This window comes from Amia ocellicauda, chromosome 5 (assembly GCF_036373705.1).
Source record: "Amia ocellicauda isolate fAmiCal2 chromosome 5, fAmiCal2.hap1, whole genome shotgun sequence".
Classification (NCBI taxonomy): Eukaryota; Metazoa; Chordata; class Actinopteri; order Amiiformes; family Amiidae; genus Amia; species Amia ocellicauda.
Window position 1 is genome coordinate 11846351 of NC_089854.1, and position 25395 is coordinate 11871745.

At 49.4% G+C, this 25395-nt stretch overlaps 2 protein-coding genes across 3 annotated transcripts; one reads left to right on the forward strand and one right to left on the reverse strand.

Annotated features, from left to right (window-relative positions):
- Positions 1-21: 21 nt before the first annotated feature.
- rasgrp4 (RAS guanyl releasing protein 4) lies at positions 22-12569 on the reverse strand. Of its 2 annotated transcripts, none has more exons than XM_066703766.1 (17): positions 11974-12569; positions 6793-6980; positions 6194-6296; positions 5816-5878; positions 5574-5705; positions 5043-5196; positions 4476-4649; positions 4226-4342; positions 3846-4121; positions 3540-3620; positions 3325-3429; positions 2992-3101; positions 2767-2911; positions 2438-2474; positions 1944-2102; positions 1470-1758; positions 22-1342 (listed from the first exon to the last, which is right to left on the reverse strand). In XM_066703766.1, exons 1-17 carry the CDS (start codon positions 11994-11996, stop codon positions 1231-1233), a joined length of 2268 nt encoding a protein of 755 aa, XP_066559863.1. In that variant the 5' UTR covers positions 11997-12569; the 3' UTR covers positions 22-1230. The 2 variants fall into 2 exon arrangements, with proteins under 2 accessions (XP_066559863.1, XP_066559864.1); XM_066703767.1 differs by having other exon boundaries at positions 1470-1678; positions 11974-12411.
- Positions 12570-17094: 4525 nt separating this feature from the next.
- On the forward strand, positions 17095-20751 carry LOC136750562 (rho GTPase-activating protein 11A). The gene is made up of 9 exons (XM_066705704.1): positions 17095-17667; positions 18146-18231; positions 18460-18556; positions 18723-18991; positions 19116-19279; positions 19424-19561; positions 19726-19806; positions 19969-20076; positions 20627-20751. The coding sequence occupies exons 1-9, from the start codon at positions 17554-17556 to the stop codon at positions 20749-20751; spliced, it is 1182 nt and encodes a 393-aa protein (XP_066561801.1). The 5' UTR covers positions 17095-17553.
- The last annotated feature ends 4644 nt before the right edge of the window (positions 20752-25395 follow it).

The window sequence follows — 25395 nt, forward strand, 5'->3', positions numbered from 1 at the left end:
AGCAGTGACACTACAGACAACTACAGTTGATACCATTTTATTAAAAGTCAGAGGCTTGCTGGGTATTTTCAAAGAGAAACAAGTAGACAGAGCTTAACTGAATGTTTCACCTCCAAGAGACTCTGCTGTTTCCTCCTCTTATTAATGCAAAGTTTCAATAAATAAAACTCAGTTTAGGTATTTGTGTTTTTGTACACATAAATCCATTTGTTTATTTATTAAATATTTAAAAAAGTTTGTCTGGCAGTGCTGTTTAAAGAGGAGGATGGAGAGGGAGAGATGGGAGAGGTGGGGATAGAGTGGATTAGAAGAGGTAGAGGTGGAGAGATTGAAAGAACATCTAAGGAAGGGAGAGAGATGGAGGGAGGGGGTAGAGGAAGTGAATAGGAAGAGAGGTAAAGTCAGAGAGTGACTAGGGAAGGGAGGAATAAAGAGAAAGAGAGGGAGGGAAGGCTGTTGGCACCGGTACTGGCAGCCCCGGAGGATCTGGAAAAGTGCCATCCTGGACCCGCGGCCTGCTGAGACCCAGTTCTGAAACACACCAAACACTGCCTCCTGGAGGCTGACTGAGGAACTGCCCTGCTCCTCTCCCCTCAGCTCCTGGACGCTGCTGATCCGTGATTCGGCTTGGTTCTGCTCCAAGTCCAGTTCACCCCATGGCCCAGGTGCCCGAGGGTGGCCCAGGGGGACCCAAGGTGGTGTGTTTTGTAACATTTGTGTTCTCGTTGGAAGACTTGAGCTTGGGCCCGGCAAAGACATTTCTGGGCCCTGCGGAACCTGGGTCGGGGGGGTTCTACTTATGTAATGGCTCTGATGCAGTACCCCCCCCCACCCCACCCTCGGAGCATGGCTGGATCACACCGTTGTTCCAGAACCTTTCCCGGTATGTTCCAGAAGAGCAGAGGTTCTGGAGTTGGGAAAGTAGGGCGGCCTCCACCTCTGTCTGCAGGTTATGGAAGTTCTGGAGAGGTTCTGGTCCATGGGCACCACCAGCTGCTACAGGGAACTGGACTAAGGCAGGCGTCTGTCTTTTATCTGTTTTTTCCCCTGTCTGTGTGTGTGTTTCCATGTCTGTCTGTTTCTGTATGTGTGTGTGTCTGTCTGTCTGTCTGTCTGTCTATCTATTTTTCTGTCAGTGTGTCTGTCTGCTTTTGTGTTTTTCTGTCCGTCTCTGTGACTGTGTGTCTCAGCTCTTGGTGCTGTGCTGAAGCTGAAGTTCTTCCATCTTGCCTATGAGGGAGGACACTGGTGCTGACCTCCGTGACCTTGGTGTCGCAGGTGACCCCTGACACAGCTCAACAGTGCAGTGGCTTGGTTTGTCCTGCTGGGGGCGAGCTTGTGCCTAATATAGAGGAGAGTACAGTACAGTTAATTATTATACAAAATAAGTGAAGGGTGTAAGTACTTTAGACTACCATTGTTTTTACACATACAAATATTATAAACGATATGATTCTGGGATTTCCTACCTTCTTGTGTGTCCTCTGCAGGATGAGGGGAGACCCTGGACTATAAGGACTGAGGATACCACCACCCCCCCGGTCATGCAGACCCGGAGTCCACACCCCTGGGTCTGTCTGAGTGGACCGGTCCGAAAGCCGGTCATCCAAGCTGGTGTCCTCACCAAGCTCCGCCCCCTCGTTGCCATGTGGGAACACAAAGCTGTCCTCCTCAGAGCCTGAGCAGACACACAGACAGTCAGACAGCAGCGGGAGAGAGAGAGACAGAGGGAGAGAGAGAGAGAGAAAGACAGGGGAACTGTCACCACAGAGAGAGAGAGGGGGAGGGAGAATGAGAGAGAGAGAAAGACAGGAACTGTTAGAGAGAGAGAGAGAGAGAGAGAGAGAGACAGGGGAACTGTCATCACACACACACACACACACACGCACACGCACACGCACACACACACACACACAGAGAGAGAGAGACAGGTACAGACTTACTGCAGCTGTTGCCCTTGCCCCTAGAGTCAGGGGCGGGGGTGGAAGGGCAGGAAGAGGATGGGGGGGGGTTGCCATCAGCTCCACTGGTCACCTGCAAATGCTTCTGACACTCCTTGGAGACCTGGCTCTTACAGTGACGGTGACAGTTCATGCCACAGTCTGCAGAGAGAGAGAGAGGGGGATGGCTGTTAACAGAAGGTAAAATATAAAGTGTGTTATGGTTGTATTTATTGTTCCCATTGCACTGTTGTTGAGCACTGAACATGTTGGTGAACACTAAATTTTTAAATTGAATTGAGAGAGATAGAGAGGGATGGAGGGAGGGTAGAAGGGGGAGAGGGAAGAGGAGGGAGAGAAAGAGGGAGGGTAAGGGTGAGGGAGTAACAGGTAAAGCGGATGAGGAGGAGAGGCAAGACAACAGTATATACCCTGGATAGGTCAGTACAGGTGGCAGGTGTGTTCAGTGGTCAGTACAGATGGCAGGTGTGTCTTACCTCTGCAGCGGTATCCCTGTTTGATCACACCCCACATCTGAAACACAACACAACACAGTTACACACACACATAAACAAAACAACAGTTACACACACACATACATCACAACAGTTACACATACATAAACAACACAGTTACAGAACGAGAGAAAGGGAGACAGACAGAAACTGAAGGACAGAACTAAACAGAGTGAGAGATGGAGAGAGAGAGTGACTGGCATGGAGAGAAAGATGGAGGCAGTGATCAATGGAAGGAGAGAGTGATTGATGGGGAGAAACAGAGAGAGATGGACAGACACAGGACGGGATGGAGGGAAGGAGGGACTTACAAAGCCGCCGCAGGTGTCACAGAAGGTGGGCTTCTTGTAGGTGGTCTCGTGGAAGCTGTGGCGGAAGTCGAAGCCCAGCTTGGCCCACACTGACATCCCCCGCATGAAGTAGGACTGCACCTCCTCTCGACTCATCTCCCCCTCCCTGCACAGAGAGAAAGCCGGGAGTAATAGGGGCAGGGAAATGTCAGTTTCCATCAGTATTCATTGTGTGTCATTTTGTACCTGTCGCTGTGCTGTGTGCAGTAGTAGAAGGGGAAACTGTCTGCGATTTTCTTAAAGTCCTCCTGGGAGATATAGCCGTCCTGGTTGTGGTCGTAGTTCTTCATAATGGACTGCAGGAGGCGACAAAGATACCATGAGTTGAATAGGCCAGAGACACAAAAGAGAGAGAGAGAGAGAGACACACACACACACACACACAGTGACACAGACAGACAGAGGGGGGGAGAGAGAGACTTGTTCTGCCAATAAAGCTTGTTCTGAATTTGAATTTAGATTTAAGAGGGAGATGGAAACAGAGGGAGGGTGATAGAGAGGGAGGTGTCAGTGACTTACATCAACCATCTGGTGCACGTGTCTGGAGATGGTGGCGGGGTCGAGGCGGGGGGGCACACCTGACGCCCAGTCTGCCAGCACCGGTGCTTTCACTGGGGCCACTGGCTACACACAGAGGGACAGGAGGACAGGGAGAGGGATACAGGAACAGTGTTACTTTACTGTGCTATGAATATGAGCTGTGCTGTGCTCTGCTGTTCACAGTTTCCTCTCACCTGTATCTTGGGGTTCCTGGGCTCCTTGGCATAGGACAGCTCATAGATCTCATCCTCTGTGTAGAACAGGTCCAGAGACAGCTGGGGCACACAAGGGTGGCAGGGTCATGAGAGGTCAGGTGTCCCACCCCTTCTCCCTCTCCCTCTCTCCCTCTCACTCCCCCATCCCTCAACCTCTCCCTCCCTGTCTTGGCCTTCTAACGACCCCATCCTCCTCCCCTCTCCCTCTCTCTCTCTCTCTCTCTCTCTCTCTCTCTCTCTTGTCTCTCCCTCTCTCTCCCTCCATCCCCTCCCCCCGTCTCTCACAGTGAGGAGGTGCAGCAGGTCCTTGTTGGCCTCGAAGGGCGGGGTCTGGTTCTGGACCCCCAGCAGCTCGGTGACGCTGCTGTACAGGCTCTGCAGCTTGGCCAGGTTGATGTTGCCGTCCGCCAGGTAGTCGGGCAGCGCCTCATTCAGGGACACCAGGTCCTTCAGGTGCACCCCCAGGATGGGCACCTTGAACCCGGGGCACTCGTTGTACACCCGCCGGTACGTGCTGTAGTTGCTGCAGGAGGAGAGCAGCTCCGTCAGCTCACTCAGAGTCTGCCAGGAGAGACAGAGGGATGGGGGAGAGAGAGGAGAGTGAGTGTGTGTAAGCAAATTTGTGTGGGTGTGTGTGTGAGTGTTTCTTTCTGAGGCCAGCTGACCTTGGTGACCTCTGGGGGCAGCAGGTTGGCGGTGTCCTTGAGTCGGGAGATGGCACTGTGACACAGGCCCCCGATCACCGCCATCAGAGTACTGAAGTTCTGCAGAGCGCGCAACCTCTAGAGAGAGAGAGAGAGAGAGAGAGAGAGAAAGATGTTGAGAGTATGATATGTGTGTGTCAGTGGGTGTCTGTGTCTCTGTACCTGTTTCTGTGTGTCAGTGAGTGTTCAGTCTGTGTCTGTGTGTCTGTACCTGAGCCACGTGTATGAACTTGGTGAAGACCTGTGCGCGCTGCTGGGGCGTGTGTCGGCTCAGGATCATGAGCTGCACCCACTGAGAGACACCGTTGCACAGCGTGACTGAGCGCTCCAGCGCAGGGTTCTCCCGCACAGAGCCCCGCAGCACATAGCTCTGGTAATCCCGGTACTGAGGGGGAGGGGGATGGAAACAAAGGGATGCAAGAAGAGAAGGGAGAGAGGGATTGGAGAGGAGAAGAGGAAGAGGGGCAGAGTAAAAAGAGGAGGGACAGAGAGGGGAGAGAATTTATAAATACATTACATAATATATCTAAAATGAAGTATATATTTTACTACCTAAACTGTTAATTGAGTTTTTATCATATATAATTAGTTAATTGCTTCTATTAACAAATTGCTTAATAGGCATCTTGCTCAATTGCCTTCAGAGGAAAAACATGCAAAATAACTTTAAACTTGCTTTTATCTAATATTAGTATCTATTGCCTTAAATCCAGTTCATCAATTGCTCAAACACTAATTGGTTAATTGAGTGACGGCTTAATTGGTAAATTGGCCTCACGGAGACACGGCAGAAGTTCTTGAACTCCAGGTAGCTGAGGTGCTCGGCCAGCTCGCACGGCTCCATGTGGTCAAACAGCAGGGACACCTTCCGCTTCTTCAATCCCCCGCTGCCCTCCCCCAGGGTCAGCCGCCTGCAGCAAGACTGGGGCTCTCTGCGGGATGGGGAGAGTGAGAGAAAGGGTGAGGCAGGGAGGGAGGGGTGGGAGACATTGGGGAAGGGGAATGAGAGGGAGGTAGGGAGGGAAGGAGGAATGAGAGACCGTGGAGGGAGGGTGAGAGGGAAAAGGGAGAAGGATAGAGAGCGGGCGAGAGAGGATTAGGGGGAGGAATATAGGTAGGGAAGGGGGTGAGGAAAAGTAGGTGAGAGAGAGAGGGAGGGAAGGAAAGGCAGCACAGAGACACGCTGGAGATGTCTTTCAGATGCCAGTGCCCCTCCCTCCCTCCCTCTCTCTTCTGCTTTCTCTCTCTTTCCCTCCCTCCTTCTGTCTTTGCCTGTCTGTGATTGTTTCTCCCCCTCCCTCTCTCTCACATGTTGGTGGTGTCTATGAGGCTGTAGTGGCCCTTGTCCCCCTCTCTCTTCACCAGCTCCCCCAGCTCCTCCATCACCTCTTCCAAATGGGCATCCCCGTTAAACACTGCAGGGTACTGCCTGATCCACTGCCTGGGGGAGAGAAAGAAAGACAGTATAACCCACCGAACACTATTTTACATCGTACAGAGAAGGATAGAATGACAGATACAGAGACAGACAGACAAGTGATGCAGACTAACCTGATAAAGTAGCAGATTCTTGGTCTTATGTAGTTCCTCTTGTCCACAGGACAGTCCCGATAGGTGACATAGTCAAGGATGCACAACTGTACAACTGCACACCTACGCAACCACACTGCTACAGCTGCACATGGGACCATGGGATCACACACACACGCAGATGACCACACTACATTACAGCACTGTTTAGCACAGGACCGCGGAACTTTATATAATACTGTTTGTAGAACAGTTCATATACACACAAATATACATATAACACAGCAAGGCACCACATAGTATAAAACAATGTTCCCAGCACACAACCACACTCTACAGACTTGACTGTGTTTGTGATTGTTGGCATTGTTGCCTTGCTGTCATTGCCAGGTAGGATATAGCGTGAGCAGGTGCTGTGCGAAATTGTGCGAGGGCATCACCCAGCAGTGCATCATCAGAGTCATGCTGACCAGCTGACTGCTGCGCAGCCGCCCCTCCCCGTCTGAAACCAAATGGACAGTTAACACATTCGACAGTTGACCCCATCACAGCAGTCAGTTAGTCAATCAGCCAGTAACACAGTACATTAGAGCAGAGTGTGTGTCAGTGTGCTGCTGTATCAGTGTGTTGCTGTCCACTCCAGTGAGTCTGTTGACCACAACAAAGCATGCTTGTTTCTCTCCCCTCCATCCTGCACATCCACAATCCCTCGCTCCCAGACTCTTACATAACCCCCTTCTCCCTGTCCCATCTCTCTCATCCCCCCTCTTTCCCCTGACCCACTCTCTCCTTCTCCCCCTTCTCCTCTCTCCCTCTCTCTCTCTCTTTCACACACACATTTGTGTGAATTCTGGGCCTCTCTCCCCCTACTTCCCCTCCCCTCTCTCTCTCCCTCTTTCCCCCTGCCACACATTCCCTCCACTTTCCCCCTGCCCAACTCCCCTCCTCTGCCACCCCTTCTCTCTCTCTCTCTCTCTCTCTCTCTCTCTCTCTCTCACCAAAGCAGTTGAGACAGCGTTCGATGAGCTCGTCCAGGCTCACTCCATGTGGGCTCAGTGCATGTCTGATCTCCTGGGGGCTGGGGCAGGTCATTCTCCTTCGCACCGCCCGGCCCCCTGCCCCCCGGATGCCCCCGCCCCCGCCACCCCCCGTCAGGGCCACCCCACTCAGCTCCTGACGACTCTTCCTGCAGAGATGGGAGGGGAGGAGGAGGAGAAGGAAGAGAGAAGGGGGCGAGATGGAAGGGTGGGGGAGGGACATGTTTTTTTTGAGAACATGTTTTTAATTGGTAGGTCATACAAGATACAGTCTCTGAAAAACTAAAAATGAATGATTCCAAATTAATTTGACAAAATAGAAAAACAATTGAGAGGGTGTGATGGAGGGCGAGAATGAGTGGGAGTGATGGAGGGAGGGAGCGATTGAGAGAGTACTGGTGGGAATAAGAGATTGAGAGGGAGTGATGGAGGGAGTGATGGAGGGAAGGAGAAATTGAGAGGGATGGAGGGAGGGAGAGATTGATAGAAGGAGTGATGGAGGGAGGAAGAGATTGAGAGAGGGAGTGTTGGGGGAGGGGACAGTGCTGAGTCATAGCTATACTGTGATTGTCATCAAGTAGAGAGGCAGAGTGGGGGTGGAGTGTGTGTATCTGTGTCAATGTATATGTATCTGTGTCAATGTCTGTGTTTGTGTGTGTGTCAGTATGTATGTGTGTATCTGGAGTGCGTGTTTGTAAGCGTGTGTGTATGTCAGTAAGCTGATTAAGTGATACAGTGTATCACTCTGCTTGTGTTTGCTCTGTCAGCTGATCTCACAGATAGCCTCTTTCTTAGTCAGCTGGCAGATTATGCTCATTTACACGGCACTGCAACTGGTGTATATCTTTGAATGGCACCAGTGAGCTGGCTCTGACAGTGTAAATATATACATATTCTATTCTATTTATGCTGATATTTATGTGCCAGAAAGTGTCAGGGAGAGAGGGACACACAGGAGAGGAGACACAGTGCTCTCGGAATGCAGGGAGCAGAGGGGTTATTATTAGGACCAGGGGTGATTGTGTGGCTTCTTGCTAATGAGGCTATTAACAAGTTGAGGACAGAGACAGGAAGTCCCAGACACCAGTTCAGAGAAATGGGTGGGGCCAGTTCTTAGAATAGTGTGACCACACTGACAAACTGACACATGCTGACACTGACAAACTGACACTCTGACACAACATACACACACACTGACACTGAAGAAAAATGACACACTCTCACACACACAAACACACACTGACAAACACATGCAGCCAAACGGAATCACAATGACACACAAACACTCTGTGTCTCTCTGACATTGTGTCTCTGTCTGTTTGTCTGTCTGTCTCAGTCTGCCTGTGTCTCACTTTCTCTGTGTCTGTCTGTCTTGTCTGTCTCTGTCAGTCCAGTGTTGTATTTTCAGTTCCTTTAAGTTTTTGCTCACATTGAACTTTCACATCCGTAAACACACACTCTCAGACACAGACAGACACACACACGCACACACACACACCAATTCACACACATTCATATATACAGTGTGTATGTTTGTGTGTGTGTGTGTGTGTGTTGTGTAAGCCCATCTCTCTCTGCGACATCAAAGACTCATTATTTTGATCAATGGAGCTAATGGGCCGTGAATTTTACAGCACATCTCCCCTCCCTCCCTTGCTCTCTCTCTCACTCCCTCTCCAGCTCTCAGGCTCTATTCTCCATTCTTTCCCCATCGCTGTCCCCCCTCTCTCTAGCCTTCTATCTCCCTTCCCCCATCCATCTCTCTGCCCCCCCTGCCCTCCTCTTCCCTTCTCTCTCTAACCACTAATATAGAGCCCTAATATAGATTCAGTAATTTATTCAGTGTAGATAGTGGAGGTGGAGCTGCAGTAGTAATAATTGTAGTAGGAGTGTAGTGATAGTAAAAATAGTATGGTCAGCATTAGTAGTAGCAGGGATAGTAGCAGCTGTAAGAATAACAGTAGCAATAGCATTAGAGGCACTAGTAGCAGTAGTATGTGTAACAGTAGCAGTAGTAATAGTATGTGTAACACTAGCAGTAGTATGTGTAACACTAGTAGAATAATGTATAACAGTAGCAGTAGTATGTGTAACACTAGCAGTAGTAATAGTATGTGTAACAGTAGCAGTAGTATGTGTTACAGTAGTAGAAGTAGTATGTGTAGCAGTAGTATGTGTAACACTAGCAGTAGTATGTGTAACACTAGTAGAATAATGTATAACAGTAGCAGTAGTATGTGTAACACTAGCAATAGTAATAGTATGTGTAACAGTAGCAGTAGTATGTGTAGCAGTAGTATGTGTAACACTAGTAGAATAATGTATAACAGTAGCAGTAGTATGTGTAACACTAGCAGTAGTAATAGTATGTGTAACAGTAGCAGTAGTATGTGTTACAGTAGTAGAAGTAGTATGTGTAGCAGTAGTATGTGTAACACTAGCAGTAGTATGTGTAACAGTAGCAGCAGTATGTGTAACATTAGTAGCAGTAGCAGTTATAGCTGTAACACCAGCAGTAGCAGCAGCAGCAGCTGTGTCTCCAGTCAGCTGTCAGAGTTGGGCTGTGTTGCAGTTGACAACAGAGTGAGCGTGTGTGCGCTGGCTCTGCACGCCCTGCACACGGACTGTTGTACCCAAAACACCACCCAGCCCAGCACATCATCACACAAACACACAAACACTGCCCTGAGCAGGTGCAAAGTGGATACAATTGCCCTAAGTGTGTGTGTATGTGTATGTGTGTCACTACAGTCCAGGCCGGGGTGTGTGTGTGTGTGTGTGTGTGTGTGTCAATACAGTCCAGGTCGGTGTGTGTGTGTGTGTCTGTCACTACAGTGCAGGTCGTGTGTGTGTTTGACAGTACAGTGCAGGTCTGTGTCAGTCTCTCTCGCATGCAAATTGCAACACAATAGTCCTGCAGCACAGTGATACTATCCTGACTGATTTGCATCCCACAGCACGGACTCTCCCTCTCAACGACTGACTGACTGACTGACTGACTCACCATGTAACCTTTTAATGCATTAATTAAAGCCCTGGACCTCGATAACAGCACATCAGTCAACTTTTGATTGAATTATTCTTGGCAAAGGATGGAGCACTAATAAGGAGGGTTCTATAACACAGTGCGGTGGAGTGTGTTGCCTATAGCTGCTGTGTGATGGAGACTCTGCTCTCTGTGCTGAGCAGCTGAGATATTATCTACAGCGATATTCTGCACTGCTCATAGCGCAACAACCATCACCATGGACACACACACAGACAGCCAACAGACAGACAGATACTGACACAGGGACACAGTGTGTGCAGTGCAGGACAGTCAGGACAGGGATAGTGTGGAGAAGCTGTAGACGTTCTCTATATATATTCCTCTCCCCCTTCACCTCTGCCTGTTTTCTCTCTCTTATTCTTTTGATTTAATTCAGTAAAGAACTTCTCCTTTTTGTCATTTGCATTGGAAATCCCCCCTTCCCCCCTCCTGTCCATGCCCCTCCCTCCCTCCCTCCCTCTCTCTCTCTCCCTCTTTCTCCATCTCTCCCTCTCTTTCTCTGGCTAAAGATAGCCCTGTTTTGTTTAGCGCCAATGCAAATGCCTGTCTTTCTTTTCATTCTCTTTAATAATTGTTTAATTGATGCTGAATCACTTTCTGGGCTGGTCTGTCACAGAATATATAAACTCACACACATTTAGACACACTGACTCACACACATATACACACACACACACACACACACACATATACACACACTGACTCACATACACACACACACTCATACACATTTACACACACTGACTGACACACATATACACACACATATATACACACACTAACTCACATACACACACTAACTCACATACACACACTGACTCACACACATATACAAACACATACACTCAGTAACTCACATATATACACACTGACACAAATATACACACTTACACACACACATACATATACACACTAACTCTCACACATATATACACATTTTGTCACTCACATATACACACATACTCAGTCTCTCATATACACAAACTCACTCACACACATACGCACACACAATTTTGACTGACTGACCTGATTGATACACTGACTGACTGACTGATGAACTAACTCTCAATGTCTGACTATCTCACTGATTGACTTTCCCTATGGACCTTATTAATTAATTAATTAATTAATTAATTAATTTACAACTTATTAATTGATTTATTGTTGTGTGTATTTATTTGTCTTGTGTCTCATCACCCTAAAGCTTTGCTGAGTGGAAAAATTGTTATGTCATTTTTAAATTTGACTTTGAGTCCCCTGCAGTGTGGAAATTACAGTGGGCAGCTTTTCTCTATCTGCCAGCGTCTGTGTCAGACCCTGCATGTGAGATATATACACACTGAGACACACCCTACACAACACAGTGTGTGTGTGTGTGTGTGTATTAGAGAGAGTGTGTATGTGATTTGAGTGTATTTGTGTCAGTGTGAGTGTGTGTGTGTGAGTGTGTGTGTGTCACTGCATGTTGCAGGAGCCCCCCCTCCTTCCCCTCTGTTCTCTTAACAACGGAAAGCACACACAAAAAAAAGCTTTTTCTCAAGATGAAACTAGTCAGAAAACCACCGTTTACTAACCGCAGAGAGAGAGAGAGAACGAGAGAGCGAGTGAGAGAAGAAGAGAACTCACTGCACTATAAAACTGGACTGCACTCTCTCACTGATACACACTGACACTGACACACATTATATTAGACTTACACTGACACACACTTTCACACACTCACACACTACTACACACTGATAAAGAGTGACACATTCTGATACACACTGAAACACATTGATATTCATGGACACATACTTATACACACTGATACTCGAACACAGGCTGTCACACTGACACACAATGACACACATTGGCAGACTTGACACACCATGACACACTGAGACACACACTGATAGAGACTGATACACTGAAAACACTGCCACACACACTGATAGATACTGAGACACAGATTATGAACCTTAACACAGTGACACAACACTAGCACTATTACACAGAGACACACACTGATACACAATGACACACACAGACTAACAGACACATACACACTTTCACACACAAACACAAACACTCTGAGACATACACAAACATACCTCTTGCTGTCTTTTCGGTTCATTTTCTGAGTTTCACCTTTCTCTCCTCTCCTCTCCTCTCCTCCTCTCCTCTCCCCCTCTCGTCCCGGGGGACATCAGTGGGTACCCAGAGCCCCCTCACAGCTCCATACTGACATAGTCCTGTCCTCTTCCCCGACGTTTTGGTGTCCCTGTCCTCTCTCGTCTTGTGTCTGTGCGCTCAGGCAGGCGTGGGGCCGGACTGTGTTCAGTGTTGAAGTGAAACTGCTTTGAAAAACTGTTCCGGAGTGGCTGACTGTGTCTGTGCCTGAGCTGCTGCTGCAGAATATTTGCTAAAGTACAACCTGTTAGCATGCAAGACCTTTCTCTCTCTCTCTCTCGCTCTCTCTTGCTGTCGCTCTTTTCTCTCTCTCTCTCTCTCTCTCTCTCTCTCTCTCTCTCTCTCTCTCTCTCTCTTTCTGACCCTCTCTTTCTCTGACACCCCTTCTCTCTCTCTCTTTCAAAATTAACAGCAACCAACAACAAACCAAAAATATATATAGCAATCCACAGTGTTGGAAACATTTGTTATGGAAAATAATAACAATAATAATAATAACTGAAATAACTGAAATTATATTTAAACACACAAGAAAAAAACAAAACAGAAACAAGAAACAAGAGACAATGAAAATAATAATAATGATAACTGTAATAATAACAGAACAAGGGGCTTGGAGAAAATAAAAAAAGTAAAAACAAATAAGAAACTTAACAACAACAAGAAAAAAAACTGAACTAGCCAGCCAAACAACTTCACAACAGTGCTACTCAAAATAGAGGAACTGGAGCCAGAGCGAGCGAGCGAGCGAGCAAGAGAGGCAGAGATAGGGGAACTCATCACACTGAGAGAGACGCAGGGAGATAGGGGAACTGCCATGACACTGGGAGAGAGAGAGAAACAGAGATAGGGGAAGTGTCATCACACACTAAGAAAGAGAGTGTATTAGAAGGAAAGAAAAGAAAGAAAAAGATAGAGAATGAGAGCATAGATAGGGAGAGAGAGAAATAGGGCAACTGTCAACACACAGAGAGAGAGAGAAATGTATCTTGTTACAGTAAATATGCTATAGTCAACTTGCATTGGCAATACTTGTACTGGCATGTCAATAAAACATTGTGAGTTTAATTGAAATGAGAGAAGAGAGAAGGAGGGAGAGAAGAGAGAAAAGAGAAGTGCTAGCAATAGGGGAAAGAGCACGAGAGAGAGGGAGAGGGGTACAGATGGATGGAGAGTGAAAGAGGAGGTGTAAGGTTGTAATTTGGAACCTATAGTCCACACAGCGCTGGCTCCAGTCTGGGCTCTATACTATACTATAGTCCCCACAGCGCTGGCTCCAGTCTGGGCTCTATACTATAGTTCACACAGCGCTGGCTCCAGTCTGGGCTCTATACTATACTATAGTTCACACAGCGCTGGCTCCAGTCTGGGCTCTATACTATACTATAGTCCCCACAGCGCTGGCTCCAGTCTGGGCTCTATACTATAGTCCCCGCAGCGCTGGCTCCAGTCTGGGCTCTATACTATACTATAGTCCCCGCAGCGCTGGCTCCAGTCTGGGCTCTATACTATACTATAGTTCACACAGCGCTGGCTCCAGTCTGGGCTCTATACTATACTATAGTCCCCACAGCGCTGGCTCCAGTCTGGACTCTATACTATAGTTCACACAGCGCTGGCTCCAGTCTGGGCTCTATACTATACTATAGTTCACACAGCGCTGGCTCCAGTCTGGACTCTATACTATACTATAGTCCCCACAGCGCTGGCTCCAGTCTGGGCTCTATACTATACTATAGTCCCCACAGCACTGGCTCCAGTCTGGACTCTATACTATACTATAATCCCCACAGCGCTGGCTCCAGTCTGGGCTCTATACTATACTATAGTCCACACAGCGCTGGCTCCAGTCTGGGCTCTATACTATACTATACTATAGTCCCCACAGCGCTGGCTCCAGTCTGGGCTCTATACTATACTATAGTCCCCACAGCGCTGGCTCCAGTCTGGGCTCTATACTATACTATAGTCCCCGCAGCGCTGGCTCCAGTCTGGGCTCTATACTATACTATAGTCCACACAGCGCTGGCTCCAGTCTGGACTCTATACTATACTATAGTCCCCGCAGCGCTGGCTCCAGTCTGGGCACTATACTATACTATAGTCCCCACAGCGCTGGCTCCAGTCTGTACTCTATACTATAGTCCCCACAGCGCTGGCTCCAGTCTGGGCTCTATACTATACTATAGTCCACACAGCGCTGGCTCCAGTCTGGGCTCTATACTATACTATAGTCCACACAGCGCTGGCTCCAGTCTGGACTCTATACTATAGTCCCCACAGCGCTGGCACCAGTCTGGGCTCTATACTATACTATAGTCCACACAGCGCTGGCTCCAGTCTGGGCTCTATACTATACTATAGTCCACACAGCGCTGGCTCCAGTCTGGACTCTATACTATACTATAGTCCACACAGCGCTGGCTCCAGTCTGGGCTCTATACTATACTATAGTCCCCACAGCGCTGGCACTAGTCTGGGCTCTATACTATACTATAGTCCCCACAGCGCTGGCTCCAGTCTGGGCTCTATACTATACTATAGTCCCCACAGCGCTGGCTCCAGTCTGGGCTCTATACTATACTATAGTCCCCACAGCGCTGGCTCCAGTCTGGGCTCTATACTATACTATAGTCCCCACAGCCCTGGCTCCAGTCTGGGCTCTATACTATACTATAGTCCCCACAGCGCTGGCTCCAGTCTGGGCTCTATACTATACTATAGTCCACACAGCGCTGGCTCCAGTCTGGGCTCTATACTGTACTATAGTCCACACAGCGCTGGCTCCAGTCTGGGCTCTATACTATACTATAGTCCACACAGCGCTGGCTCCAGTCTGGACTCTATACTATACTATAGTCCACACAGCGCTGGCTCCAGTCTGGGCTCTATACTATACTATAGTCCCCACAGCGCTGGCACTAGTCTGGGCTCTATACTATACTATAGTCCCCACAGCGCTGGCTCCAGTCTGGGCTCTATACTATACTATAGTCCCCACAGCGCTGGCTCCAGTCTGGGCTCTATACTATACTATAGTCCCCACAGCGCTGGCTCCAGTCTGGGCTCTATACTATACTATAGTCCCCACAGCCCTGGCTCCAGTCTGGGCTCTATACTATACTATAGTCCCCACAGCGCTGGCTCCAGTCTGGGCTCTATACTATAGTTCACACAGCGCTGGCTCCAGTCTGGGCTCTATACTATACTATAGTTCACACAGCGCTGGCTCCAGTCTGGGCTCTATACTATACTATAGTCCCCACAGCGCTGGCTCCAGTCTGGACTCTATACTATAGTTCACACAGCGCTGGCTCCAGTCTGGGCTCTATACTATACTATAGTTCACACAGCGCTGGCTCCAGTCTGGACTCTATACTATACTATAGTCCCCACAGCGCTGGCTCCAGTCTGGGCTCTATACTATACTATAGTCCCCACAGCACTGGCTCCAGTCTGGACTCTATACTATACTATAATCCCCACAGCGCTGGCTCCAGTCTGGGCTCTATACTATACTATAGTCCACACAGCGCTGGCTCCAGTCTGGGCTCTATACTATACTATACTATAGTCCCCACAGCGCTGGCTCCAGTCTGGGCTCTATACTATACTATAGTCCCCACAGCGCTGGCTCCAGTCTGGACTCTATACTATAGTCCCCACAGCGCTGGCTCCAGTCTGGACTCTATACTATAGTCCACACAGCGCTGGCTCCAGTCTGGGCTCTATACTATACTATTGTCCCCACAGCGCTGGCTCCAGTCTGGGCTCTATACTATACTATAGTCCACACAGCGCTGGCTCCAGTCTGGGCTCTATACTATACTATAGTCCCCACAGCGCTGGCACTAGTCTGGGCTCTATACTATACTATAGTCCCCACAGCCCTGGCTCCAGTCTGGGCTCTATACTATACTATAGTCCCCACAGCGCTGGCTCCAGTCTGGGCTCTATACTATACTATAGTCCACACAGCGCTGGCTCCAGTCTGGGCTCTGTACTATACTATAGTCCACACAGCGCTGGCTCCAGTATGACCCACTCTGTATCTCCCACCCTGCTTCTATCCTCCCTTTCCCCCTCTGTCTCCCCTTCTCTTTTCCCCTACACTCTTGCTGGTTTCCCCTTCTCTCCCCTTTTCCCACTCTCTCTCTCCCCCTCTACCTTCCTCTCTCCCAATGTCCCCCTCTCTCTCACTATCTTTAGCCCCCCTCATCCACCATCTCCCTCTCTACCCCTCTCCCTCTCTCTCTTGCTCCCCTTATCCTCACACAGTAGCGTCAGTGTCTGTGGGGTCTGGCCCCTCTCAGTGCAGCTGCACCCTGACTGAAAGACACCCTTGTTAAAAACAGATAGAGAGGGAGGGAGGGAAAGAGAAAGAGAGAGGGAGAGGGGAAGGTAAGAGGGGGACAGAGAGGAAAGAGGGATGTGTGTGTGATCAAGAAAAAGAAGAAGATTGATGGAGAGAGGGAGATGAAGGGATAGGAAGGGAGGGGAGAGGGAGAAGAGTGAATTAGAAATAATAATAATAATAATAATAATAATAATAATAATAATAATAATAATAATAATAATGTACAGTGTCTCACCACTTCAACACCTGTAGAGGATGCTAATCTCTGCTCTCTTTAGTGTGTGTCACTGTGATTGTGGGTTGGGTTGTTGTTACCCCTGTAATGTTGTGTATTTGTAGTACGTTATGTGTTTAATATTGGAAATACCACGGTTATGTCACCTTGGTAAAAGCCATCTGCTTATAGAGTTTAATAATAATAATAATAATAATAATAATAATAATAATAATAATAATAATAATAATAATAAAAGTATTTTGTACTGATTTAAGTTAAGTTTAAATAGGACATATGCTGTGCTTTTTAATTAATTAACTTACTTGTCATATGCAATATAATGTAAAGGGCGTCTGATAATAAATAAATACATACATACATACATACATAATACAGAGGCCGTGACATGACGTCAGAGGCAGGCTCACGGGCCAGAACGGAACCGGATATGGTGGAGGGGAGCTGACGTCATGCCGCACGGTGTGTGTGTTGTGGGTGCGTACGCGGACACCCTTTGTAAAGTTGTGTTGGTGTGCAGTCCCGGAGCGCCTGGGCGGTCGGTACAGCTCTATACGTGTGTAGCGCGTTTGTTCAGCGCGATAGTCGCTCGTTTTTCCGGTGTCATGAACTCCACAAGTGCAATGTTTATTTATTGTGATTCATTGATTTAATTAAGCAAACAATTATGTAATTAGGTGTAGAAACGTTACATTGTTTATTCTGTTATTATTATTATTATTATTATTATTATTATTATTATTATTATTATTATTATCGTTTAAGTGATTTTATTTTCGTTATTATTCCATTGTGTGTCTTGCCGCCCGTCTGTGCACGTCCTCACTTGCTCTCTGCCGGGCCTTGGCTCGGTTGGGCTCTGTACCGTACTGCTCTGTTGTGCTCGTCTCTCCGGCCTGTGGCCCCGCCATGACCCCGTCCGAAGACCGGGTCCGAGTAGTGGCCGTGGTGACGGCGCTGAAAGCCGCCGGGGTTCGAGTTAAAAACTGGAAGGAGTTTGTGAGCGAAGACCCGGAGGCCCAGGTACACCAACCCCCGACCCCCTGCACACACACTCACCTGGCCGACAGGCAGACTGAGCTACAGGGAGAGGTAGACAATGAAGATCTGCGCACAGAGAGCCAGAGAGAGCTGTGAAATGTATTTGCAACCCTCAGTTGGATCTATGCTATTCTGCAATTAAATATTATTTAATATTGTTAATGTTTTTCACTATATTACTACTTCTTTATGAGTAACTTCTGTTGAGCAGTGTTGCTCAGAGAGAGATGGACAGATTCCAGTTGACTGAGTTAGGACTGACAGGTGGACAGGGAGATGAGTTTAATTGAAATGAAAGAGATGAGAGGTGGTAGAAATAGGGGAAATATATCTTCATCTTCCTTTTCCTCTCTTTTCCCTTTCATTACCCCCTTTCTCTGTCTCCCCCCCCACCCCCCTATCCTGCTCTCGTGCAATTTCTCCCCTCTGTGTCCCTGCTTTCTTTTTGTGTTAGGAGAAGAAAGGATGTTGTGCGTTTGCATTTGGTCGGGACCTGGTTTCCGTGCCACAGTGTGAGGTGCCAGAGATAGGGGGCACTGTGCCGCAGTGAGTACACGGGGGCAGTGCCGCTGACTTGTCTGTTGGTCTTTCTGTGTAAGAGTGAGACAGTGTGACTGGAATTAAGTGTGTGTTTTCTGCCTGAGTCTAATAATAGTGTGTGTGACTCTCTTTATTTGTCTGTGTGTCTCTGTGTTACTGACTTATCTGCCTGTGATACAGTATACTCCCCCTCGCTCGCTCTCACTCTCTCGCTCTCGCTCTCGCTCTCTCCAGGTTCCTGGTGGAGGTGTGTGATTTCCTGTCTCTCCACCTGCACACAGAGGGGCTGTTCAGAAAGTCCGGCTCCCTGACACGCATTCGCCACCTCAGAGTGAGAGGGAGGGTGAGGGGGCATGGGAGGGATGGGTGTGAGAGGGAGGAATGAGTGAGTGAAGGTGGAGGTGGCAGATGGAGGTTAGACAGTATTGATACCTCTCTACTCTATCAAGTCAATCAATACTGTAAAATCTAACCTCTCTCTGTCCCTCCCTCCCCAGTGTTGTCTGGAGCGGGGGGACCGGGTGTTCCTGCCCCCGCTGTCCTCCTCCCTGCAGCCCTGTGACGCCGCCTCCCTGCTCAAGCAGTTCCTACGGGAGCTGCCCTGCCCCCTAATCCCCCGCGGCCTGCAGGGGGCGCTGTGCCGGGCCCAGACGCTGGGGGAGGCTTGCCGGGAGGGGGCCACCCTGCTGCTCACCGCCCTACTGCAACCCCCCCACGCCCGAGCCCTGCGCTACCTGTGCGCCTTCCTTGACCGTGCTGCACAGAGGTGAGGGAAGTGCTACCACAGCTGAGGCTGGGAGAGAAGGGAGAGACAGGACATAAAGATTATATTATATAGAAGATCATAAACTGTTTGTCTCTTGTTCCCTCTGCCTCTCTCCCCCTCTCAGGAGCAGTGAAAGCCGGATGACAGTGTCTAGCCTGGCTCTGGTCATGTGTCCTAACCTGCTGTGCTGCCCGGGGCAGGGCGCCCGCCTGGACACTGACACCGCCGTCCTGCTGGACAGACAGGCCAGAGCGCTGACCACCCTCATCACCCACGCGGACTGCATCGGTGAGAGAGGGACAGGGAGAGGGGCAGGGAGGGAGAAGGTAGGGACCTGGGAGATTGAAGCAGGGAGGATAGGGAAATAAGTAAATCAATACAATGCCATCTCTCCCTCTTTCTCTCTACCTTTTTCCATCTCATCCCCACAAGGTGTGGTACCGCCGGACATCATGGAGACGCTGTCCTTGACGCCAGGGGTGGAGTCTGACAGTGCCAATGGCTCGGGTTTGGGGGCGGAGCCGAGCGGGGCTAGGTATCGGAGGCGACACCGGAGACGCAGTGTCGGGGGTGAGATGTGTGGGTCTCTCTGTCTGTCTGTGGTTTGTTTTCCCCTCTCTGTCTCTCTGTCCTTCTCTTGTGTGTCTCTCAGTCTCTGCCTGTCTATGTAACTGTGTGTCTTACCTACTCTCGCCGTATGATCTCCCCTCTCTCTCTCTCTCTTGTTCTGTTAGAGATGTTTGCCGACGCATTCAACAAGCTGCTGACGACTCGAACCCCAACCAGTGCCCCCCTTCCTGCTTACAGGAGACTGGGTGAGTCTGGCCGCCCCCCCCCCACACACTGACGCTGAGAGGCTCTCATACAGAGTAAGGGATACAGAGATGGACAGAAAGACAGTGAGGGGGACAGAGGGATTGACAGACAGTGAGAGACACTGTTGGGTTTCCTTAAGTTGTCCTGCCGTTTCCTTACAGGCCAGCAGGGGGCGAGCCCTGCACCACGCTCCCCCTTCACCTCCAAACGCAAAGCCACTGAAGACACTGCCCCCCCAACCGAAGGCTCGGCCAAAAAGAGGTGTCTCTGTCTGTCTGACTCTGCCTGCCTGCGTCTCTGTCTCTTTGAACTGACTGATGGAATGACTGGCTGTCTTTCAGTGCTTCTCTCTGTCTGACAGGACTCTCTCTCTCTCTCTCTCTCTCTCATGGTCTCTCGCTGCCTGTTCTCTTATTGCCCCCCTGTGGCTCAGTGTGGAAATGCCTCCCCCCTTCACTGACTGTGTACAGGTGATGTGTATAGGACCTGAGGGAGAAGAGAGACTGAATCCCTCTCTCTCATGTTGTACAGGCGTTCATTACAGGACCTAAGGGAGGAAAATCCTAACATCTCCCTTTCGCCCCCCAGTGGTGAGTCTCCCTCTCTCCCCCGCTCTCTCCACTTAAAATAAAAAATAAAATTGGCAGTTCTGTTATATCAGTGTTGCCAAAGTATTGACAGGGCTCAGGAACAGGGCAATAGTGAACAGAAAATGCAGTAAATATACATCTAGGTATTTCTTCCTTTGAAATACTGATTTAGTTTCTTAAATATTGTTCACTAAACTGGATTTAATCATTTCAATACGCTCTCTCTCAGACTCGGACAGTCAGAAGAGCCCCACGCCCAGCCTCACATCCCCCCCCGCACACCCGCTTCTCCCACACAGTGTCTCCAAGAACAGGAGGAACAAGACCATGGCAGAGAGACGAGGGCAGAGGTGAGTGGGGACTCGCCAGCACTGGGGACAGGAGTGGGTGCATTACCATCACGGTCGTTACTATAGTCCTACCCCGCTGTGTGGGTTTGCCCCAGTGTGTAACTACCCTGCTGTGTGTTTTGCCCCAGGCCCCTGTCTCTGCAGCAGGAGAGGGGGGAGCGCCTGAGGAAGTCCCTGCGCCTGTTCACGGGAGGGGGGCGGGGGACACGGCAAACCACCCCCCTCCAGTCCCCGGTACTGACCTTGTGTGTGTGTCCGTGCGTGTGTGTGTGTGTCTCTCTCGGTGTCCCTCTGTACATGTCATACCAGTCTCTCTTTGGTTCCCTGTTTCTGTCATTTGATTTTAATATTTTATCATTTTATATTCTGTGTCTTTCTGGCTGTCTGTATGTCCAAACATTATTCCCCAGTCTTAGAACTCTCTCTCTCTCTTTCTTTCTTCACATCCTTCCCTTTCTGTGTCGTCTTCCTGCCTCTTTCTCTCTCTACCCCTCCTTCTCGTCTATGTTTTGAAATTCTTTGCTCTCCAGAGCTTTGCCACGCCCTTCATTTTTGAGCCTGCCAATTGGACACTGGGCAGGAAGAAAGTGACGGACAACCAGGGTGGGCCAGTCTGCGATGCGGGGGCAGTGCCAGCTGACATTCCCATCATCACCATCGGTGGGCCGGAGAGAGGTGGGTGGGCAGTGGAAGAAGATAAACTTTCTTTTTCTCTCTCACTCCCCTGCACTGAAGTGTTATATATACAGTATATGTGTATGTATGTACTGTGTTAATCCCCTCTCTCTTTCTGTCCAGTTTTGATAGTTTGCGAGGCAGACGATGACCCTGACCTTTTGACCTGCAGTTTCCTGGACAGCTACCCCCCTGATGCCCCCCCACCCACTCCCACTCTATCCCCACTGATGGTCACAGCTGAGGGAGAGGGGGATCAGAGGGAGAGGGAAGAGGAGAGAGATGGAGAGAGTGAGGGAGGAGCAGAGACTGAGCATGAGGAGGAGGTAGAGAGGGAGGGACAGACTGAGAGAGAGGTAAGGGAAGTGGAGGTAGTTCTAGAGAGGGAGGGAGGATTAGAGATGGAGAGAGAGGGGGAGATGCAGAGAGGAGGAGAGACTGGACAGAGAGATTGGGACAGGGGGAGGGAGGAGAAGAGAGGAGGGGAAGGTGAAAGGGAGGAGGAGAGAGGAGGGCAAAGTGAGGCAGCAGAAGAGAGGGAGACTGAGGAGTGGAGAGCGAGTGAAGTGGAGAGTCCATACCAGGCAGAGGTAGAGGAACAGGGTGAGGAGGAGAAAATAGAGAGCAAGGGACAGGTAGAGAGCGAGGTAGGGGAGGAGAGAGATGGAGAGGAGGAGAGAGACGGAGAGCGTGAGGGAGAGGAGGAGAGAGACGGAGAGCGTGAGGGAGAGGAGGAGAGAGACGGAGAGCGAGAGGGAGAGGAGGAGAGAGACGGAGAGCGAGAGGGAGAGGAGGAGAGAGTAGGACAGCGTGAGGGAGAGGAGGAGAGAGTAGGACAGTGTGAGGGAGAGGAGGAGAGAGAAGGAGAGTGCCAGGGAGAGGAGGAGAGGGAGGGAGAGTGCCAAAGAGAGGAGGAAAGAGAAGGACAGCATGTGGGAGAGGAGGAGAGGGAGGGAGAGCGCCTGGGAGAGGAGGTGAGAGAAAGACAGCACGTGGGAGAGGAGGAGAGGGAAGAGAGCGAAGGAGAAGTAGGGAGCCTCACCGAGACTGAAGGAGAGAATGATGGGGAAGGGGAGGAGCAGAGCGAGGGGGATGGAGAGAAGCCGTCATTGAGAGAGCCAGAAAAGGGGGAAGAGGAGGAGGAGGAGGAGGCTGCAGGGGTAGAGAAGGGGAGAGCAACCCAGGTGATTGAAGAAGAGAGAGAGACAAAGGGGGAGACCGAGCTGGGGGAGGAGTGGCTGTACATTGATGTTTTCCGGAGAGATGGTGAGAGGATGAGACCTCCCCGACGCTCATACAGTCTGCCTGAGGGCCTCTCAATCCAGGCAGAGAGTGAAGAGGAGAGAGAGGAAGAGAAAGAGAAGGAAAGAGAGGAGGAAGAGGAGAGGAAGGAGGGGAGAGAGGAAGAGTGGGAGAAGAGGGATAAGAATGGGAGGGAGACGGAGGAGGCAAGAGAGAAGGAAATAGAGGAGACGGAGGGAAGAGCGGTCATGAGGGAGTGGGAGGAGAAGAGGGAAAGTGAGGGGGAACAGAGGAAAGAGGGAAGAGAGAATCGGAGGGAAGGAGAGTTGACTGGTTCTGTAGCATCAGGGTTCAACCAGAGCGAGCAAGGAAGGCATGAAAGAGAGGAGGAGGAGGAACTGGTTGGAGAGAGGGTTGGAGAAAGAGATGGAGAGAGGGAGGAGGCTGGGGCAGAGCAAGAGAAGAATGTAGAGGAGAAGGAGGAGGAGGATGGAGAGATGAGGGGAGAGGAGGAGAGTGGCCAAAAGTTGGAAGGAGAAGAAATTAGAGAGAGTGGGAGGAAGCTGGGGAAAGTTAGAAGGAGGAGGGGGTCCCTTGTGGGACTGTTGGTGTCATTCAGTAGCCAGGGAGAGAGGGAGGAGGAGGAAGAGAGCAGGGGAGAAGAGATGAAGAAAGAGAGAGGGTCAGTGCCCCAGAGCAGTGGAGAGAGGGAGGAGGACAAAGAGAAAGGGAGGAGAGGGTCAGTGCTGTGGAGGTGTGGAAAGAGGGTGAAGGAGGAGAGAGAGCGGAGGAGGTCAGTGCTGGAGCCAGGCTTAGGCAAGGGAGTGTCAGTGGCTGACCGTGTTCGCAATTTTAACACCCTCTCTGCCCGGGCCTGGGACCCCACCCTGCTGCCACCCTCTGGCCTCCCCCGCCTCCCCCGCCTCCCCACCCCAGCCCTCCTGCTCCTCCAGAGGAACTCAGTGCTGCGGGTGGCCCAGCAGTTCGGCGGGGGCAGGGCGGTGGTGAAAGGGGGGGGGCGGCGACGTTTCGGACGCTCTCTAAGTCACGACGGCTCCATGGACCTTGGACAGACTTCCCCAACACACACGACCACACAACCCACACAACAACACAAAAACGTGGACTGCTGACCGAGATGGAGGAAGACTGAGAGAAAGGGAAGCGAAGTCAGAAGTGCAGAGACCATACGGAGCACAGCTTTGTAGATTTACTGTTGACTTTCCCATGCTGAGGAATTGAGGTGTGCTCTGAAGTGCTAATGGCCAATTCTTGGTCTGTATTATTTCAGAACTGTCTTCTCTTCCTTGTTATGATTATGATGATTTATTTTTGATCATGTGGATGTGCTGTGATGTCTATGTTCTGTTGTGTACCGCTGTTCATTCACTACATATATATGTGCAATAAGTATTGTAATAATTATGATGATCATATATTTTTAAAAAACAATGTTGTTGAGATTTTTCAGAATAAAACATTTGGTACCGTTTTACCTGCTGTGTGTCTGAGCTGCAGTACATTTTCCCTGGGTTTAGCAACAGGTTTTCTATGGGAGACGGGAGCTGTTATTGTGCAGTATCCTCTGCAGTGCTGCTCTCAGAGATGGAGGGTGGAGGAAGGAGAGGGGACGAAGGGAGATCTGGAGAGAAGGATGGGATATTGGCAGAAGATTGGGACAGAGACTGGTGGGAGGCAGGGAGACAGGTGAGAGGGAACCAAGGAACCAAGTTTCTCATGTCTTTCGGGTTCCAAAAGTGTTCCACAAATTCAGTAGTTGGGAGCCAACGTCTATTACTATTTGTCAATCTCCAGTCTTTCGAAATTGATGTAGGGAGATGAAACGGAAAGGTTTTGAGGGGTTTTGTCTCTCACCTGAACTCATGCCATCTAGTGGATCAGAGTGATATGATAGTGGCAGGAGGAAAGCAATACAACTAATGACAAAGAAATAAAAACCCATGCTTTTATAATAAGCCAAATGGTACACCAACCTCTTCCAGTTGAAACCATTGAGTTACCATCCTCATTCCCTCATCCTTTTGTGGGGATTGGTTCATGTCAGCCCCCTCCAGATAGCAGGGAGTGTATTATTTATTTATTAGCAGACTCCCTTGTACAGGGCAACTTACAAAATATAAGAGCAATACAAATTGCAATAATACAGTGTAGGTGAAAGTCAGTACCAACCATTTCGGGTATTGAGACTTTTGGCTGCCGAGAGTGTGTTTAACATCCTCACTGAGTCTGTCTAGAGCAGAGCTTCTCAATCTTTTTGGTGTGGGATACAGTGACTTCATTCCAGGAAGAGCCAAGCAGAAGAATTTCAGTGGAATTGCAGGGGTGTAGTTCTTCAAATGTGGTCTCGGCTTGTGTTGTTTCCACCCATTTTTGGAAGCCATGCATGGGGATGGTATGTCAACGGTGTTGAGTGTCTAGTCTTTGGCCATTTTTTGCATTATCACGGTTCAGAATGTAGAAGTGCTTAATGTTACTGCTTAAACTGCAGAGCAGAAAACAACTTGGCTTTATTTTTTAATTAACAAGATTTACTCCTGCAGCTCCAATTACAGAGAGTTGTTATTTTATCTCTGTTGTACCTATTCAGTATGGATGTCCTTTTGGTTGTGCTTCACCTGCTGTTATCTGGGTGGACTCATTGACCATGGACAGATAGATAAGGTCTTATTTGCTCTATTGTGTCTGATGTATGGATTTACTGTACTTTGTA

Bases quoted from the DNA above. Each gene is read 5' to 3' on its own strand.
- rasgrp4 (XM_066703766.1), bottom strand. From the start codon at position 11,996: ATGAACCGAAAAGACAGCAAGAG. The intron at 5,197-5,573 runs GTGAGAGAGAGG...CCCATCCCGCAG, and splicing joins CTCATAGACACCACCAACAT to AGAGCCCCAGTCTTGCTGCA. The intron at 4,650-5,042 runs GTGAGGCCAATT...CCTCCCCCTCAG, and splicing joins AGAACTTCTGCCGTGTCTCC to TACCGGGATTACCAGAGCTA.
- LOC136750562 (XM_066705704.1), top strand. From the start codon at position 17,554: ATGACCCCGTCCGAAGACCGGGTCCGAGTAGTGGCCGTGGTGACGGCG. The intron at 18,557-18,722 runs GTGAGAGGGAGG...CTCCCTCCCCAG, and splicing joins CACGCATTCGCCACCTCAGA to TGTTGTCTGGAGCGGGGGGA. The intron at 19,280-19,423 runs GTGAGAGAGGGA...CATCCCCACAAG, and splicing joins CACCCACGCGGACTGCATCG to GTGTGGTACCGCCGGACATC.